The following is a 20,389-nucleotide window of genomic DNA, read 5'->3' as shown; positions in this document are numbered from 1 at the left end:
GCAACCGTACTGTTCTGTGAGTTGTGCGGTTCCTGAGCAAGCAGCCACTGTGCGTTTAAACCATAAAGATTTATGAAGTTTCTCAGAGGGCTTGAAATTGTTCTGACCTTTGGAGATCAGAACAGATAACCTGAGGTAACCTCTGACACTTTCACTTAGGCGTATATGATTCCTTAATATTTCCACTGAACAGTAAAGCCTTATTGAGCTGTGTATCTAACAGCCTATGATCTATTCAGAAACAGATCCCCAAGTCACCAGCAGGTGTCACTCATTGCATTGCGTTTGCTGCTGCTGCTGCTCACAGGTCTATGGCTGCACAGTTCGAGATCTGAGACATGGGGTTTGTGTTATTTTTACCCATGCTGCTGCCATCTACTTGTCTCACACACACATAAATATTCAATTTCCATCTCTCTTGAAACGTCAAGAGTGTGGGTGCTGCTGGGGCTACGACGGTGATTTTAGATACGACCAATGGTAAGAGGTTCTGCTGATCTGTTGAGAGGTCTGTGGGAATAAGAGGAGATGAACGGGGAGAGGAGAAGACAGGGTAGAAGAGGGGAGAGGTGAGGGAAGTAAAGGAAAGAGGAGCAGATAGGAGAGAAAAGGAAAGCAGGAGGAGAGGAGCTGAGAGAAGAGGAGAGGAAGGGAGCTGAGAGGAGGAGAGGAGAAGATAGAAAATGAGAGGAAGGAAGCTGAGAGAGGACAGGAGAAGATAGAAAAGGAGAAGAAGGAAGCTGAGAGGAGGACAGGAGAAGAGAGGAGAAGAGGTGAAGATAGAAAATGAGAGGTAGGAAGCTGAGAGGAGAAGGAAAAGAGGAGAGGAGAAAGAAAAGGAGAAGAAGGAAGCTGAGATGAGGACAGGAGCTGAGAGAAGAGAGGAGGAGAAGAGGTGAAGATAGAAAATGAGAGGAAGGAAGCTGAGAGGAGGACAGGAGAAGAGAGAAGAGGTGAAGATAGAAAATGAGAGGTAGGAAGCTGAGGGAAGAGAGGAGAAAGAAAAGGAGAAGAAGGAAGCTGAGAGGAGGACAGGAGATGATAGAAAAGGAGAGGAAGGAAGCTGAGAGGACAGGAGCTGGGAGAAGAGAGGAGGAGAAGAGGTGAAGATAGAAAAGGAGAGGAAGGAAGCTGAGAGGAGGACAGGAGCGGAGAAGAGGGGAAGATAGAAAAGGAGAAGAAGGAAGAGCTGAGAGGAGAAGAGCGGAGAAGAAGAGGTGAAGATAGAAAAGGAGAGAATCTGAAAGGAGCTGAGTGAGTTCAAGTGCATCCCAGCCAGCGATCAAACAGAGTCTTTGATTTTCATCCCCTCCTAAAGATTGATTTAGAAACAGGATGGCTCCCCTGACAGCACACACTAGATCATATTTTTAAAGAGGGAGAACAATCGTTTCATGTTCGATGGGCGTATTTCTTCACCATATGCTCTGGAGGGTAAACTTTGTTCAGTTTGGAGCTCATTTCTGAGAATCAAAGGGAGTGGGTTGTGAGATTGAAACACCTTCCTGTTGTCAGAGCTGCTCTCTGGTGTAGTTCAAGTAAGGAAACGTACCTGAAGGCGATCTTTGTGTGAGTCAGAATATCTGAAAAGAGGCCAGGGCAGGGGAGGAGGAGAAAAGACAAGACATCATTACAATGGTCACTAATTTGACAGAGGTCCGAGCACCAATATGATAACTCTTGAATTAAAGCAGGCAATGCTCAAATGTTTGCAAATACAGAGAACTGATGCAAAGGTTCTCTCTCAGAAATATCTTCACATCTCGTTGATTGGCTACACACACACACACACACACACACACAACCGTGACGTGTTGTGTCCCTGTACCAACTGCAAACTTTGCCACTGTGCCAATGATACTGCCATGGCCTCTCTGATTGTACATTAGATTCGATCAGGTATCTGGAAGTGGCAGTGGGATCATTTCTGTCGCACAGTGCCAGGTTAGAGACGCGACCATATCGTATATCTAACTGACTGACTTGCACGCTGGGCTGGCTTGGTCTCAGAGCAATGAGATTTTCTCTGACAGGGTTCATCAATATACATTAAGTGAATCATCTCTCACAGAACGACTGCCCTCCCTCCATCCTCCCCTCTTCCACACCCAGGGTTGGAGAGTTACTCATGTGATCTGATTAAAACTAACTTCAATCAGTTATGTTACCAGCAAAAATATTGTAATCAGATTACAGATACTATTGAAAAACTAGATTACTTTTTGGATTCCGAAAAGATGTTTGTGAAAAAAAAAACATTGACACCTTTCTGTTTTCTCAATGACATTCAATTCAGGCATTGAAAAAGGGTGCCGGTTTTAATTTGTTCCACCTTAGTGAGTCTGACCAAATCAGAGACCACTATGATGACACACCAAATGCGTTTGATGGATCCTTTTTGTCTTCTAATGCCTCTTAAAGGGAAAGTAATCCAAAAGAGGTCAGTTTTAGGATGTGTTGTCATCAAGTGTACAAGATGGAAGATAGATTTGTGGACAAGCGGGCACCATAAATCTTTTAATTATTTTGATCATTCTGTTTGACTTGAATGGAATGAATGATCACAGCGTGAGAGGGAGGGAGACTGGGGACGGGTGCGAGATGGAGGGAGTGTGGAGGAGGGAGAGAGACTGGGGGAAGGAAGAGAGAGCTGGAGAAGGAGTGTGTTAAGTGAGGGGAGGGAGAGAGAGGAGGAAGGTGAAAGGGATTGAGGGAAAGCAGTGGGAGAGGGAGAGAGATGTGAGGGAGAGTATTGTAGGAGATGGAGGGAGGGGGGAGTTAACCGTCGTTTGAGAAGATCTCAGGAGGAGATATGGGATAGCTACACTTCCATCGATCTGTCTTGTCAGCGTTGACAGCTCTTTGTCTTCTGCTATGAGCTTATCTGGTTTGAACTCAAGGCAGACAGCAGTGTTCGACTGGTTTACGGGTGCCAGGACTGTAGCAGAATGTCTGTCAATATTAGTGCTGTGTTCTTTTCCTCGAGATAAGACTCAGCAAAGAAGATGCACAGGTTCTTAATAGTTTTTTTTAGTCTCACCTTTGTTGCCTGCCTTGTAATCTTTTCGAAGAGTTATTGTACATTTACCAAGCTGAAGAAGCTTCTATCTGGAAAGATAACCATTTTATCTTAAATCATACCCACATTAATGCTAATAATGAAAATCGTTAAAGGATTTGCACCAGAGGTGGGCAATTTTGTCTCGGGCCTCGTTGGGGCTTCAAAATTCAGTGGATGGTCGCAAGTTTTTTTTTTTTTTTTTTTTGTTGTTGTCAAAAGCAATTTGGCCAGAAAAGGGAAGTTATTTGACAATATATAGGTCCATTGTAAATCCGACATACTTACTATCCTATCTAGTTTTAGACGATCAAGAGTGGCCTGGAGTGTTTTTTAATCCAAATAATACAGTGGGGCAAAAAAGTATTTAGTCAGCCACCAATTGTGCATGTTCTCCCACTTAAAAAGATGAGAGGCATGTAATGTTCATCATAGGTACACTTCAACTATGACAGACAAAATGAGGGGAAAACAATCCAGAAAATCATATTGTAGGATTTTTAATGAATTTATTTGCAAATTATGGTGGAAAATAAGTATTTGGTCACCTACAAACAAACAAGATTTCTGGCTCTCACAGACCTGTAACTTCTTCTTTAAGAGGCTCCTCTGTCCTCCACTCGTTACCTGTATTAATGGCACCTGTTTAAACTTGTTATCAGACAACCTCAAACAGTCACACTCCAAACTCCACTTTGGCCAAGACCAAAGAGCTGTCAAAGGACACCAGAAACAAAATTGTAGACCTGCACCAGGCTGGGAAGACTGAATCTGCAATAGGTAAGCAGCTTGGTTTGAAGAAATCAACTGTGGGAGCAATTATTGGGAAATGGAAGACATACAAGACCACTGATAATCTCCCTCGATCTGGGGCTCCATGCAAGATCTCACCCCGTGGGGTCAAAATGATCACAAGAACGGTGAGCAAAAATCCCAGAACCACACAGGGGGACCTAAGTGAATGACCTGCAGAGAGCTGGGACCAAAGTAACAAAGCCTACCATCAGTAACACACTACACGGCCAGGGACTCAAATCCTGCAGTGCCAGACATGTCCCCCTGCTTTTGCTAGAGAGCATTTGGATGATCCGGAAGAAGATTGGGAGAATGTCATATGCTCAGATGAGACCATAGAACTTTTTGGTAAAAACTCAACTAGTCGTGTTTGGAGGACAAAGAATGCTGAATTGCATCCAAAGAACACCATACCTACTGTGAAGCATGGGGGTGGACACATCATGCTTTGGGGCTGTTTTTCTGCAAAGGGACCAGGACGACTGATCCGTGTAAAGGAAAGAATGAATGGGGCCATGTATCGTGAGATTTTGAGTGAAAACCTCCTTCCATCAGCAAGGGCATTGAAGATGAAACGTGGCTGGGTCTTTCAGCATGACAATGATCCCAAATACACCACCCGGGCAACGAAGGAGTGGCTTCGTAAGAAGCATTTCAAGGTCCTGGAGTGGCCTAGCCAGTCTCCAGATCTCAACCCCATAGAAAATCTTTGGAGGGAGTTGAAAGTCTGTGTTGCCCAGCAACAGCCCCAAAACATCACTGCTCTAGAGGAGATCTGTATGGAGGAATGGGCCAAAATACCAGCAACAGTGTGTGAAAACCTTGTGAAGACTTACAGAAAACGTTTTGACCTCTGTCATTGCCAACAAAGGGTATATAACAAAGTATTGAGATAAACTTTTGTTATTGACCAAATACTTATTTTCCACCAGAATTTGCAAATAAATTCATAACAAATCCTACAATGTGATTTTCAGGATTTTTTTTCCCATTTTGTATGTCATCGTTGAAGTGTACCTATGATGAAAATTACAGGCCTCTCTCATCTTTTTAAGTGGGAGAACTTGCACAATTGGTGGCTGACTAAATACTTTTTTGCTCCACTGTATTTATTTAAAAAAGGAAATTACGTCAAACCTCCTTCGGTTCTGATTGAATGGGTTCGTGGGCCAGATCCGTAGTTTGTCCACCCCTGTTTAGATGATGTTTTCTATTGCCACTCAGACACACTGGTTTGGGAAGGGCTGGCAGGGCACAGGGGATGACTCAGATTTCACTCTGCAGCAGCAGGACTCAGACTTCATGAGAGAATCCTGACTCCGACAGGAGTAAATAGAAAGAAGAAGAAATATGGTCATAAATAACCATACCCATAGAGATATATATTTTTCAAAAATGTAGAATTATATTTATTCATTTTTTAAACTACTTTTCCCTATAGGCTAACACTAGAATGAAAATTGCAGGTAGTTTCTCACATGGAAACATGCTGAGGGAAATGGATTCTTTCTAGTTAATGGCATCTCTCTGGTTACACTGTCTGGCTACATTGCATCTGTTGTCTATATGCATAATGTGATATTAATGTTTCATGTTTCCTTCCTGATCCTCTCTTCAGGTTAATACACGCCGGTCAGCTGCTGAATGGCTTGGCTGGTCCAACCATAATGAGTGCCGGCCCCCTCCTCTCCACCACATGGTTCGCTCCGGACCAACGAGCCACAGCCACCGCTGTCGCCTCATTGGTGAGCTACCTGGGGGCGGCGTGCTCCTTCATTGTCGGCCCACTGCTTGTGCCCGCCCCCAACGACACCACACGTGCCATGGTGAACCGAGCCGACGTCTCGACAGACACCCAGATGAACCACATACGAGACAGAATCCAACTGGTTTTGTATGCAGGTACTGATGTTCTAATATCTTATGTAGCTGTAATGTATGCATTCATAAAGCTTTTATAAGGAGCCAAACTGTGAAGTGTTATTCAGATACATAAGAGACGAGATCCAAATGGTTATGTATGCAGGCAGGTACTGAGAAAAAGAAATGCGGTCTCTACCTCACTTTGAAACACTGGCGCATACTGAAGATGAGAAGATATTCAGCAACTCTATGGCGCAATTGTCCTACCAAGAGTAGCTGAATATCTTCTCATGTTATGTATGCAGGTAGGTACTGACAGCACCGCAGCCTCTCAGTCATTCATCATTACCCAACAGGAATCAATAGCAGATCATCTCTGGATCATGTCTGCCCTGTCTAGTCCAGGGAGAGAAATACAATCAGCTGAAAGTGATGCGACTGTCTGTCTCATCACGCAAATATCAGACTCAAACGTCTCAACAACATAACATTCAGAACAGAACTGGCTGCCATAAAAAGATGGAGGCTTAGCCTGTTCTGCTTAACTGATTCAGAAAATTAAAGCATTTAAAGAAAGAAAAAAACATCATCCCCAACAATAGTAGATTGAGGCTTTGTGTTAACTATTAGTATTACATTTCAAAGGACAGAACTGACACATTTCCTGAACTGAGAGCTTTAGAGGTCAGAAAGTATTTAGATGGAATTCAATTCATTGACGTTTTCCTCCTGCTCCTCTGAGGAGAATAAATTATACACTTCCGCAGTCACACCTGCACTACAGAAAAGCAGCAATCAACAGTTGTGCCAAGTGTTTTGGTTTGAAAAATCAATGTGATCTGGCATGGACCCTGTCCTGTGCCAGCCAGAGAGTAAAAATGCAGCTGCTGTCCAATCAAACTGCACATTATGATAGGAAAAAGCATGATTTATGATTCTGGTGGTACTTTTTGGGAATGGACAGACTAAAAATGCTGTGGACTTTCAAATAGAAATGGGTCCCGTTTGGTTGCCCAGGCCAGGCCAAGCCCAGTGAAAGGGGTTGGGGGATTTAGGAGCTTGTCTGGAAGGCAGGGCCTTTAGGGCATGCTGACAGAGAGAGTATCAGAGACCTCTACAGTCTCTGTGCCAGCTGAGTGATGTAGTCCCAGGCCCAGCTCTCTGATAAGCCGCTTGTCTCTTAATTGACTAATCTGGGCATCTGCAATAGAGCAGGGCTGGAACTCTACAGTGCCTTCAGGAAGTGTTCATACCCCTTGATTTATTCCACATTTTGTTGTTACAGCCTGAATTCCAAATTGATTAAATATATCCCCCCCCCCCACCTTTCTATGCACAGTACCCCATAATGATAAAGTGAAAACATGTTTTTAGAAATGTTAGCAAATGTATTGAAAATTAAATACAGAAAAATGTCATTTACATAAGGATTCACGCCCCTGAGTCAATACTTTTTAGAAGTACCTTCAGCTGCGATTACAGCTGTGAGTCTTTCTGGGTAAGTCTGTAAGAGCTTTCCACACCTGGATTGTGCAACATTTGCCCATTATTCTTTTCAAAATTCTTCAAGCTCTATCAAATTGGTTGTTGATCATTGCTAGACAACCATTTTCAGGAATTAGGAATTAGTTCACCATAGTTCTTTAAGTAAATTGAAGTCAAATCTGTAACTCGGCCACCCACATTCACTGTCTTCTTGGTGCAACTCCAGTGTAGATTTGGCCTTGTCTCTTAGGTCATTATCCCGCTGAAAGGTCAGTTTGTCTCCCAGTCGTGGAAAGCAGACTGAACCAGGTTTTCCACTAGGAATTTGCCTGTGCTTAGCTCCATTCTGTTTCTTTTTTTATACTGAAAACCCCTAGTCCTTAATGATTACAAGCATGCACATGACATGATACAGCCACCACTGTACTTGAAAATATGGAGAGTAGTACGCTGTAATATGTTGTGTTGGATTTGCCACATGCATAACACACACTTTTACTTTAGTGCCTTATTGCAACAGGATACAGGTTTTGGAATATTTGTCTTCTGTACAGGCTTCCTTTTTGTCTCTCTGTCATTTAGGTTAGTATTGTGGAGTAACTACAATGTTGTTGATCCATCCTCAGTTTTCTCTTATCACAGACATTCAACTTTTGCAACTGTTTTAAAGTCACCATTGACCTCATGGTGAAATCCCTGAGCGGTTTCCTTCCTTTCCAGAAACTGAATTAGGAAGGACGCCTGTATCTTTGTAATAACTGGGTATATTGATACGCCACCCAAAGTGTAATTAATATCTTCACCATGCTCAAAGGGATAGTCAATATCTGCTTTATTTTTATTTATTTAGCTATCTACCAATAGGTGCCCTTCTTTACAAGGCATTGGAAAACCTCTCTGGTATTTGTGGTTGAATCTATGTTTGAAATTCACTGCTCGACTGAGGGACCTTACAGGTAATTGTATGTGTGGGGTACAGAGATGAGGTAGTCATTCAAAAATCATTGTTAAACATTATTATGCCACACAGAGTGAGTCCATGCAACTTATTCAAATCAAATAGTATTTGTGACATGCGCCGAATACAAGAGGTGTGTGAAATGCTTACTTAACAGTGAAATGCTTACTTAACAGTGAAATGCTTACTTAACAGTGAAATGCTTACTTAACAGTGAAATGCTTACTTAACAGTGAAATGCTTATTTAACAGTGAAATGCTTACTTAACAGTGAAATGCTTACTTAACAGTGAAATGCTTACTTAACAGTGAAATGCTTACTTAACAGTGAAATGCTTACTTAACAGTGAAATGCTTACTTAACAGTGAAATGCTTACTTAACAGTGAAATGCTTACTTAACAGTGAAATGCTTATTTAACAGTGAAATGCTTACTTAACAGTGAAATGCTTACTTAACAGTGAAATGCTTACTTAACCAACAATGCAGGTTTAAGAAAATTCCCCACCCCAAAAAAGTAAGAGATAAAAATAACAAATAGCCTGGGTAGCCATTTGATTAGATGTTCAGGAGTCTTATGGCTTGGGGCTAGAAGCTGTTTAGAAGCCTCTTGGACCTAGACTTGGCGCTCCGGTACCGCTTGCCGTGTGGTAGCAGAGAGAACAGTCTGGCTGGAGTCTTTGACAATTTATAGGGCCTTCCTCTGATACCGCCTGGTATGGAGGTCCTGGATGGCAGGAAGCTTGGCCCCGGTGATGTACTGGGCCGTATGCACTACCCTCTGTAGTGCCTTGCGGTTGGAGGCCGAGCAGTTGCCATACATGGCAGTGATGCAACTCATCAGGATGCTCTCTGTTGCAGCTGTAAAACCTTTTGAGGATCTAAGGACCCATGCCAAATCTTTTCAGTATCCTGAGGGGGAATGGGCATTGCCGTGCCCTCTTCACGACTGTCTTGGTGTGTTTGGACCATGTTAGTTTGTTGGTGATGTGGACGCCAAGGAACTTGAAGCTCTCAACCTGCTCCACTACAGCCTCGTCGATGAGAATGGGGGCATGCTCTGTCCTCCTTTTCCTGTATCCACAATCATCTCCTTTGTCTTGATCACGTTGAGGGAGAAGTTGTTTTCCTTGCACCACACAGTCAGGTCTCTGACCTCCTCCCTATAGGCTGTCTCATCGTTGTCGGTCATCAGGCCTACCAGTGTTGTGTCATTGGCAAACTTAATGATGGTGTTGGAGTCGTGCAGTCATGAGTGAACAGGGAGTACAGGAGGGGACTGAGCACGCACCTCTGAGGGGCCCCCGTGTTGAAGATCAGCGTGGCAGTTGTGTTGTTACCTACCCTTACAACTTGGGGGTGGCCCGTCAGGAAGTCCAGGATCTGGTTGCAGAGGGAGGTGTTTAGTCCCAGGGTCCTTAGTTTAGTCATGAGCTTTGAGGGCACTATGGTGTTGAATGCTGAGCTTTCAATGAATAGCATTCTCACGTAGGTGTTCCTTTTGTCCAGGTGGGAAAGGGCAGTATGGAGTGCAATAGAGATTGCATCATCTGTGGATCTTTTGGGTTGGTATGCAAATTGGAGTGTGTTAGGGTTTCTGGGATAATGGTGTTTATGTTAGCCATTACCAGCCTTTCAAAGCATTTCATGGCTACAGACCTGAGTGCTACGTGTCGGTAGTAATTTAGGCAGGTTACCTTAGTGTTCTTGGGCACAGGGACTATGATGGTCTGCTTGAAACATGTTGGTATTACATACTCAGACAGGAAGAGGTTGAAAATATCAGTGAAAACACTTTCCAGTTGTTCAGCTCGGAGTACACGTCCTGGTAATACGTCTGGCCCTGCGGCCGTGTGAATGTTGACCTGTTTTAAGGTCTTACTCACATCGACTGCGGAGATCGTGATCACACAGTCGTCTGGAACAGCTGATGCTCTTATGCATGTTTCAGTGTTACGTGCCTCGAAGCGAGCCTTATTATGTGACATGTTAAGCACATTTCTACTCCTGAACCTATTTAGCCTTGCCATAACAAAGGGGCTGAATTCTTATTGATTCAAGACATTTCAGCTTTTCATTTTTTAAACATTTCTAAAAACATAATTTTACTTTGACTTTATTGGGTATTGTGTGTAGGCCAGTAACAAAACATCTCAATTTAATCCATTTTAAATTCAGGCTGTAACACAATAAAATGTGTAAAAGATTAAGAGGTGTGAATAGTTTCTGAAGGCACACCGTATGTCCTCAGGTTCTGTGCTCTGCCAGTCCTACACAGTTCTATCTCAAAGTAGGGTGGAATCAGAGCCATGTGATTCTGGGTGGAATGGTTTTGGTGACACATTGACTGAGTTCAGGTAGGTAGTAAACCAATAATAACCCTTCTATTTGACTGTGTTAATAAGCTACTGATCTGTCTTTTCCTGTGTCTCTGTATCCCTCCGGACATAAAGAGTTTGGTGTGGTGGCGATGCTGTTTGCTGCGGTACTGCTCTATTTCCCCTCCCGACCCCCCATTCCTCCCAGTGTGGCTGCTGCCAGCCAGAGACTCAGCTACAGGAGCAGCATCTGCAGACTACTCAGGTATGTACTGTCGGGTCCTTTGCCATCATCACACACCTTAAGTGGTCATTTTTTTATTAGACCTTAAAATGATTAAAATGATTCATAACTACTGTCACAAAAGGGCCTGGGGTGTCCTCGGTCGCCTCTCAACATGCCCTGTCCTGTTTTAACTTTGAGATGAGGAAGGAATGAATGGGTCTGTTTGATTAGTGGGTATGGAGAAATTAAATGAAGGGGTCTTGTTCCTCTGCCATGCGCCATCTGTTGGGCCTGCTGGTTAATGTGCATCAAAGACATCCTCTCTCCCCCTAGATTAATTACAGTCATAAGATGGCACTGGCATTCCCCTGGCCCTGCTGAATAAATAGATCATCATCATCCTCTTCTCCTCATCCACACATAGCCAGGGTTCTCTGGAGGCCATGGTCATGTAACATGCTCACATAGCCAGGGTTCTCTGGAGGCCATGGTCATGTAACATGCTCACATAGCCAGGGTTCTCTGGAGGCCATGGTCATGTAACATGCTCATACAGCCTGCATTCAGAATGCACTGTCTGTGGGCCGGGGATCACGCGCTGGGCTGTGGACAGACCGCCAGTGAGCAGGCTGGTTGAACTCCCTACAGTCGACCCCCCCCAGCCAGACGGAGCACTCTTTCTTTTTCTCTCTCTTCCTCTCTATCTCTCTTATTCTTTTTCTTTTCTCGTTCTCTCTCGCTCTGTCCTTTTCTCTCCCTCTGTCTATCACTTGCTCACTCACTCACTTGATCTCTCTCTCTCTCTCTCTCTCTCTCTCTCTCTCCCTAGTTCTCACTGACTCTCTCTGATTAACAATAACAAACTCCCTGCAAAGCACACAGCTTCAAGAGAGGGATAATACCAGTCAAGCTGACATAAACCCAATGAAGACACTGTCTGATGCACGCATGCATACACACACACACATCTGGAGTCCCACTGATAGGCAGCCTTCCAGTGGCCAGTCTGACCTATTTCACACTCAAGCAGCATCAGTAGCTGTCTGGCTGAGGATTGTAGACAGAAGGGAAAAAAATAAAAGCTGGGCCTTATTTGTGTAAGTTCCACACTTCAAAGAAAGATAAACTTGGGTTAGCAGCAACATTCTGTTTTCTGAAGTTAGCTAGGTCTTGAGTTGTATCCTTCCTTCTAAGCCAGCCTTTCCACTTCTGTTGTACCAGTGTTTCCCAGAGTTAGCTAGGTCTTGAGTTGTATCCTTCCTTCTAAGCCAGCCTTTCCACTTCTGTTGTACCAGTGTTTCCCAGAGTTAGCTAGGTCTTGAGTTGTATCCTTCCTTCTAAGGCAGCCTTTCCACTTCTGTTGTACCAGTGTTTCCCAGAGTTAGCTAGGTCTTGAGTTGTATCCTTCCTTCTAAGCCAGCCTTTCCACTTCTGTTGTACCAGTGTTTCCCAGAGTTAGCTAGGTCTTGAGTTGTATCCTTCCTTCTAAGCCAGACTTTCCACTTCTGTTGTACCAGTGTTTCCCAGAGTTAGCTAGGTCTTGAGCTGGATTCTAAGCCACCACTTTTGCCCTTTCTTCCACTCCTGTTGGTGAGAGAGTTTGAACCATAGTTAATGATCTGGAGCTTGATAGGTTACCCCATCTGTTCAGGTCTGATGCAGAGCCTCATCACAACACAGAGCAGGGGTGTGTCCCAAATGGCACCACATTCCCTTTATAGTGCACTACTTTTGACCAGGGTCTAAAGACCTCTGGTCTAAAGTAACGCACTAATAGGGAATACGGTGCCGTTTGGGCAGGTTGACGTTTGTCATGAACAAGAATCTTGCCCTGGGCCTCCCGGGTGGCCCAGTGGTTAAGGGTGCTGTACTGCAGCGCCAGCTGTGCCATCAGAGACTCTGGGTTCGCGCCCAGGCTCTGTCGTAACCGGCCGCGACCGGGAAGTCCATGGGGCGATGCACAATTGGCCTAGCGTCGTCCGGGTTAGGGAGGGCTTGGTCGGTAGGGATGTCCTTGTCTCATCGCGCACCAGCGACTCCTGTGGCGGGCCGGGCACAGTGCGCGCTAGCCAAGGTTGCCAGGTACACGGTGTTTCCTCCGGCACATTGGTGCGGCTGGCTTCCGGGTTGGATGCGCGCTGCGTTAAGAAGCAGTGCGGCTAGGTTGGGTTGTGTAATGGAGGACGCATGACTTTCAACCTTCGTCTCTCCCGAGCCCGTACAGGAGTTGTAGCGATGAGACAAGATAGTAGCTACTATTGGACACCACGAAATTGGGGAGAAAAAAAATAATAAAAAAATCTTGCCCTGGAGGCAGAACTGAGCGAGTTCTGCTAGATTGTGCTGCTGCAAAATCAAAAGTTTAAATTATAGAAATTCATGAAACCAAAATTAGCTTTTTGGTCTTAATGTAGGGTTAGGTGATGGTTTGGTTTAAAATCTGATGTTATAACAGTGGCTGTGCCAGCTAGGGACCACTCTGCACAGTACACGAGTCTTGACAATAAATGCCAACCTTCGTCATTTGGGACACAGCCCAGCTCTCCACACATGTAGAAAAGTTCTCAGTACTACCTGACAACTACTCTTAGAATAGTGATGACGTTAGTTAGCAGCATTAGTATTGCTAATGGTCCCACTATAATTATTTACAAATTATTTATTTACACAAGAAAATACAAAAGGATGAAGGTTTAAAAGGCAATCTAAAAGAATATGCAGGAGAGGTAAGAAACCCAGACGGGCTTGTAGGCACCTCCCTTTCAATGTTTAGAAAACAAAACCATACAAAAATAAGTAGCAAAATAGATGATGAACAAGCGTGTAAAGAAGTCAAAAGAAAATTCAAGTACAGTGCATAGAGTTGCAGTGCTTGAGGTGTTCCAGGAAACTGTTCCAAAAACCTCTGTAGAAGATGGACCTCTGTAGGAGATGGACCTCTGTAGAAGATGGACCTCTGTCGGAGATGGACCTCTGTCGGAGATGGGCCTCTGTAGGAGATGGGCCTCTATGGGAGATGGGCCTCTATAGGAGATGGACCTATGTAGGAGATGGACCTATGTAGGAGATGGGCCTCTGTAGGAGATGGACCTCTGTAGGAGATGGACCTCTGTCGGAGATGGGCCTCTGTGGGAGATGGGCCTCTGTGGGAGATGGACCTCTGTGGGAGATGGGCCTCTGTGGGAGATGGACCTCTGTGGGAGATGGACCTCTGTGGGAGATGGGCCTCTGTGGGAGATGGGCCTCTGTGGGAGATGAACCTCTGTGGGAGATGGACCTCTGTGGGAGATGGACCTCTGTAGGAGATGGAAAATTGGCCTAGTCTTCTACGGGAAAAAGAGGTGTGGAGATCGGTGTCAGTTCTAGTGGAGTAGTGGTGGACCTGAGTATTAAATGTGAATAGCAATTTGAAAAGAAACAGGGAGTAGATTTGTTTTTTAATGTAAATACAAACAGACAGAATTGAAGTTGGTTGATGTCATAAATATAGAGGATTTTAAAGCTATGGAAAGGAACTGGCACAGCTGTCTGAGTGAGATGTATGAATCATTTTGCCTAGGAAGGTTCTATCCTGCTCATTCTGATGCATTGAACTCCAGCCAAGACCTGCCAAGGACAAATGGCACTTAGCTGATGATGTTGCTGGCTTCGTGGCTCCCCAGAATATTTCACCCTCCGGTGCATTGCCCTGTGCTGTGCTTACTTAGGCTGAGTCCCAAATAGCACCCTATTCCCTATATAGTGCACCACTTTTGACCAGAGCCCTATGGGCTATAGTGCACTACACAGAGAATAGGGTGCCATTTGAGACAAAACCTTACTGTACAGTAATCTAAATAAGCTGTGGGCCGGAAAAAGGTGCAAGTATATTGATTTCCCGCCGGCCGCCATCACAGCAAGGTTAATAATACAGTAGCAGCTGGTAGCTGGAGAGAGAGGGCAAGTCACTTTTATGAGTCTATAACACTCTCTCTCGTCTAGACTCCTCCAAGCCCAAGTACCACAGGACAGGGTACTGGGGTACACTCTCTTACAGTGGATAGGAGTAGGAGTGCCAATCCAGGATCAGTTTTGCCTCATTGATTGTAATGAATGGACAGGGGTGACCTGATCCTCAGCAATCCTACTGTTGATACTAGAGGTCGACCGATTAATCGGAATGGCTGATTAATTAGGGACGATTTCAAGTTTTCATAACAATCGGAAATCGGTATTTTTGGGCCCTGATTTGGCCGTTTTTTTTTTTTTTTTTCCCTTTACACCTTTATATAATCTTTATTTAACTAGGCAAGTCAGTTAAGAACATATTCTTATTTTCAATGACGGCCTAGGAATGGTGGGTTAACTGCCTCGTTCAGGGGCAGAACGACCGATTTTCACCTTGTCAGCTCGGGTGATTCAATCACCTGCCTCTCGTTGCACTTCACAAGGAGACTGCCTGTTACGCGCATGCAGTAAGCCAAGGTATGTTGCTAGCTAGCATTAAACTTATCTTATAAAAAACAATCAATCAATCAATCATAATCACTAGTTAACTACAGATGGTTGATGATATTACTAGTTTATCTAGCATGTCCTGCGTGGCATATAATCTGACTGAGCATACAACAAACATCACTTTCGTGCGTTTTGCCAGCAGCTTTTTGTTGTGCGTCAAGCATTGCGCTGTTTATGACTTCAAGACTATCAACTCCTGAGATGAGGCTGGTGTAACCGATGTGAAATGGCTAGCTAGTTAGCGGGGTGCGCGCTAATAGCGTTTCAAACGTCACTCGCTCTGAGACTTGGAGTGGCTGTTGTCGTTGTGTGCCTGGTTCGAGCCCAGGGAGGAGCGAGGAGAGGGACGGAAGCTATACTGTTACACTGGCAATACTAAAGTGCCTATAAGAACATCCAATAGCCAAAGGTTAATGAAATACAAATGGTATAGAGAGAAATAGTCCTATAATTCCTATAATAACTACAACCTAAAACTTCTTACCTGGGAATATTGTAGACTCATGCTAAAACGAACCACCAGCTTTCATATGTTCTCATGTTCTGAGCAAGGAACTTAAACGTTTTCTTTCTTACATGGCACATATTGCACTTTTACTTTCTACTTCAACACTTTTTTTTTGCATTATTTAAATCAAATTGAATGTGTTTCATTATTTATTTGAGGCTAAATTGATTTTACTGATGTATTATACTCTGCTCAAAAAAATAAAGGGAACACTTAAACAACACAATGTAACTCCAAGTCAATCACACAATCAACAGGTGGAAATTATAGGCAATTAGCAAGACACCCCCAATAAAGAAGTGGTTCTGCAGGTGATAACCACAGACCACTTCTCAGTTCCTATGCTTCCTGGCTGATGTTTTGGTCACTTTTGAATGCGGGCGGTGCTTTCACTCTAGTGGTAGCTTGAGACGGAGTCTACAACCCACACAAGTGGCTCAGGTAGTGCAGCTCATCCAGGATGGCACATCAATGCGAGCTGTGGGAAGAAGGTTTGCTGTGTCTGTCAGCGTAGTGTCCAGAGCATGGAGGCGCTACCAGGAGACAGGCCAGTACATCAGGAGACAACCCAGCAGCAGGACCGCTACCTCTGCCTTTGTGCAAGGAGGAGCAGGAGGAGCACTGCCAGAGCCCTGCAAAATGACCTCCAGCAGGCCACAAATGTGCATGTGTCTGCTCAAACGGTCAGAAACAAACTCCATGAGGGTGGTATGAGGGCCCGACGTCCACAGGTGGGGATTGTGCTTACAGCCCAACACCGTGCAGGACGTTTGGCATTTGCCAGAGAACACCAAGATTGGCAAATTCGCCACTGGCGCCCTGTGCTCTTCACAGATGAAAGCAGGTTCACACTGAGCACATGTGACAGACGTGACAGTCTGGAGACGCCATGGAGAACGTTCTGCTGCCTGCAACATCCTCCAGCATGACCGGTTTGGCGGTGGGTCAGTCATGGTGTGGGGTGGCATTTCTTTGGGGTGGCATTCCTCCATGTGCTCGCCAGAGCTAGCCTGACTGCCATTAGGTACCGAGATGAGATCCTCAGACCCCTTGTGAGACCATATGCTGGTGCGGTTGGCCCTAGGTTCCTCCTAATGCAAGACAATGCTAGACCTCATGTGGCTGGAGTGTGTCAGCAGTTCCTGCAAGAGGAAGGCATTGATGCTATGGACTGGCCCGCCCGTTCCCCAGACCTGAATCCAATTGAGCACATCTGGGACATCATGTCTCGCTCCATCCACCAACGCCACGTTGCACCACAGACTGTCCAGGAGTTGGCGGATGCTTTAGTCCAGGCCTGGGAGGAGATCCCTCAGGAGACCATCCGCCACCTCATCAGGAGCATGCCCAGGCGTTGTAGGGAGGTCATACAGGCACGTGGAGGCCACACAAACTACTGAGCCTCATTTTGACTTGTTGAGTGTGACTCCAAATCCAGACTTCCATGGGTTGATAAATTTGATTTCCATTGATCATTTTTGTGTGATTTTGTTGTTAGCACATTCAACTATGTAAAGAAAAAAGTGTTTAAAAATAATATTTCTTTCAGATCTAGGATGTGTTATTTTAGTGTTCCCTTTATTTTTTTGAGCAGTGTATTAAGTTAAAAGAAGTGTTCATTCAGTATTGTTGTAATTGTCATTATTACAAATAAAATAAGATAAAATAATCGGTATCGGCCTTTTTTTGGCCCCCCAATTATCGGTATCGGTATCGGCGTTGAAAAATCATAATCGGTCGACCTCTAGTTGATACATACAATACATCCCCTAGTCTGTTTTCCTGTCTGTCTGTCTCCTCAGAGTTTGTTTATCCCAGTTTCATCTCAGCACAGACTGAGGTAATCAGCTGAGAGAGTTAAGAGTGGTGCCAGCCCATCATGCTTTATTAGCATTTATACGAGTGTCTCGCCAATCACCAGGTCTGTGTAGCCAGGAGTGTGTGTGTGTGCGTGTGTGTGTGCGTGCGTGCGTGCTTCTGTGTATCTGAACACAGAGAGAAGACTCCCCCTAAAAGAGGAGCCCCCCCCAACCCTCCGTCTCAACTAGCTGCTAACACTGTCTGTCTGGCACCCCTCCAATCACTCTCTGCCCAATTACAATCATCCATAACACCTTGTTCTCATCACTGCCGCCTCCGCCCCAAAACCCTGTCCCTGCCATGTCGCTGATTTAATTTGAGGACCATCACTTCACCCCTCTCTAACAGCACCATTAAATCTCCAGCCTTCTGGTCTGACAGTGACAGCAGCCGTCAGAGAAGGGGAAATCTCTCCCTCTCTCTCTCCCTCTCTCTCTCTCTCTCTCTCTCTCTCTCTCTCTCTCTCTCTCAGGACTGTTTGTTTTCCTAGCTTCTGTTCAGGATGGACGGCTGGCGTTTACTCATGCATTTGTTCATGACATCCATTGATATGCCGGCTGCGTCCTGTATGTATCTCGGAGGGACATCTGGCGAATGCTTAAGGCGTTCCTCATCCTCAGGGAGGGAGGGGGGATGAAAAGCAACTCTGAGGAAAATATAGTTCACAGCTACATAGACTTAGACTTGAAAGTCTATTGTTTTGTTTCAAACTAAGTTGAGGAGTAAACTTGTCCCAAGTTGCTGCATAGCACTATATGACATCAATGTATTCCTCTGGCACTTTAGACCGCAATGTTGCAGCTTTATTCTCCTTGAAGAGAACCTCCACAGAGATACAGATTCATGGAGCACATTGATGGACAAACAACCAGCATCGTGGTCATGATCTTGATTAGCATCTTGTAAAATTCATGCTTAAGAATAACCCACCTCTTAGTGGTTTGTCAGTGTTTACAAAGACTGACAGACCTGGCCAAAGTCAACATTGATATGACCAACTCCAACTATTTATATTAGATTTACCCCTGATCTCTCATCTCAGACTGTTACTTGGCCAGAGACCACACAAAATTAGCTTTTGTTCCATATTGTAGGCATCTCACTTAGTTCCCTTGTTTGAACTATGCCTTGGTTCTACCCGATACACCCTCTTAATGTCTCAATGGCAGAGCATAAACCTAGAACGTTCTCATAACCATCAACAAACTGTTTACAGCAGGTGGTAAATGTGTCGTTTGTAGACCACAGAGGAATCAGGCCTGGGGAATTGATTTAAATGGGATTGGCTTAATCTACTTGAAAGCAAAAGCGATAATGCCACTATCTGGTCTGGGAAAGTATGCCTGTGGGGGACGTTAGATGGGGCATTAGATGGAGCTAAATAGTTTTTGACTTTGGAATGACCTTCCTTCCAGGGATCTTTTGATTCACAGAACAATCGGAGGGAGTCATTGTCTTGGATCATCATCTAAGATGTGAAATGACTTTATTTGTGGACATGCTACTATTGCCAAACCCATTAATATGAATAAATACATGATTAAGTAGATCAGTTTGTTGTGTGGTTGGTGTCACCTCATCAAAGGTTATTGGTTCTTCATCTCAATCTCATTGCATAGCTGTTGTTCTCCCCTGTATTCAAACCTCATCATGGTGTCACCTCCAGCCTAGCCCTGCCAGCCTGTCAGGCAGCTCTTCTCTTCCTGGTTCCTGACCAGGTGTTTATCTCTCTGTCACTACACTGAGGTGGGATCGATCCTCCCTGACAATAAGAGATGGTGTGGGCTGACAGGATAGGAAAGCAAGAGGTTGTCTGGTGGCAGGTCTCCAGACACTGTCAACCAGAGAGAAGGAAGTTTGCTAGGTAGGGATACTGTAGGACTTGCTGCTAAAAAGCCTTTGTTTCTCTCTCTTTCCCTCCAGTAACCTCCGGTTCCTGATGATAGCATTGGCCTACGCGGTGCCTACAGGGGTGGTGGCAGGCTGGTCAGGAGTTCTGGACATGATCCTCACCCCTGCCAGAGTCAGCCAGGTAAGGAACACACACCTGACCCAACACCCATAACATGAGTTTAGAACATACCAAAGACACAGATTGTCTGTTCCCAATTATCCTAGCATTACTCACTTTATTCACTCTGAATGGTAGTACAGTAATAGCAGTTCTGGAAGACAATTTAGACATGTTCAAACTGATCATTACAAAGGGCATTTATTACAACAGAGTATTTATAACATCTGCTTCCAATCTCCTCCAAATGATCTGCTCTGGTACAACACACAATGAAAAGCTTTCAGTGTTGGCACTCACCTATTGAAGCACTGAAATGGGACTGCTAGCCTTCCTGAAATCATCCCCATCATTCTAAAAGCGCCTGTGATGTGGCACATTTTGGGTGAGGTGTAATTTCCCTTGCTGAAGTGAACGTTTACATGCCAAATAACACTGTATTCCATACATAGTGCACTATGGACCTTGGTCAAAAGTAGTGCACTATCTAGGGAGTAGGATGCCATTTTGGATTCAGACTCTGTAATTTCCCAGACGGAAATGGATGTTGACTCATAATTAACCCCAGTGGCCCATGCCATACAGTATTGACATAACTTCGAGCCCAGCATGGCAACTCAAAATATCTTCTTCACAAATTCCTTTTTACTTTCCCATCCTGGACTCATTAAAAAGCAGCAGGCCCTTGTGAATACCACTTTGAACTTCAAAACCCACCCTCAAAAAATACCTAATTACAAGTTTTTAAAACTATCCTCCATTCCGCATAGGCTTGTTTGGTTGGTTGGTCCGTCCTCTTCTCTCTCCTAT

General features: G+C 44.6%; 1 protein-coding gene across 1 annotated transcript in view; it reads left to right on the top strand.

Moving 5' to 3' along the window:
- Window positions 1–20,389, top strand: part of LOC110520273 (solute carrier family 49 member 4) — a 66,151-nt gene that overhangs the window by 16,934 nt on the left and 28,828 nt on the right. Inside the window, exons 3-5 of the mRNA XM_021597462.3 lie at window positions 5,472–5,755; window positions 10,613–10,742; window positions 19,492–19,600. Of these exons, the coding sequence (XP_021453137.2) occupies window positions 5,472–5,755; window positions 10,613–10,742; window positions 19,492–19,600 (523 nt within the window). The remainder of the gene's footprint in view (window positions 1–5,471; window positions 5,756–10,612; window positions 10,743–19,491; window positions 19,601–20,389) is intronic.

Source organism: Oncorhynchus mykiss, chromosome 3, assembly GCF_057628025.1.
Source record: "Oncorhynchus mykiss isolate SJ-2025 chromosome 3, ASM5762802v1, whole genome shotgun sequence".
Taxonomy (NCBI): domain Eukaryota; kingdom Metazoa; phylum Chordata; class Actinopteri; order Salmoniformes; family Salmonidae; genus Oncorhynchus; species Oncorhynchus mykiss.
Note: the sequence above shows the minus strand (reverse complement) of the source record. Positions and strands in the feature narration are given on the sequence as shown.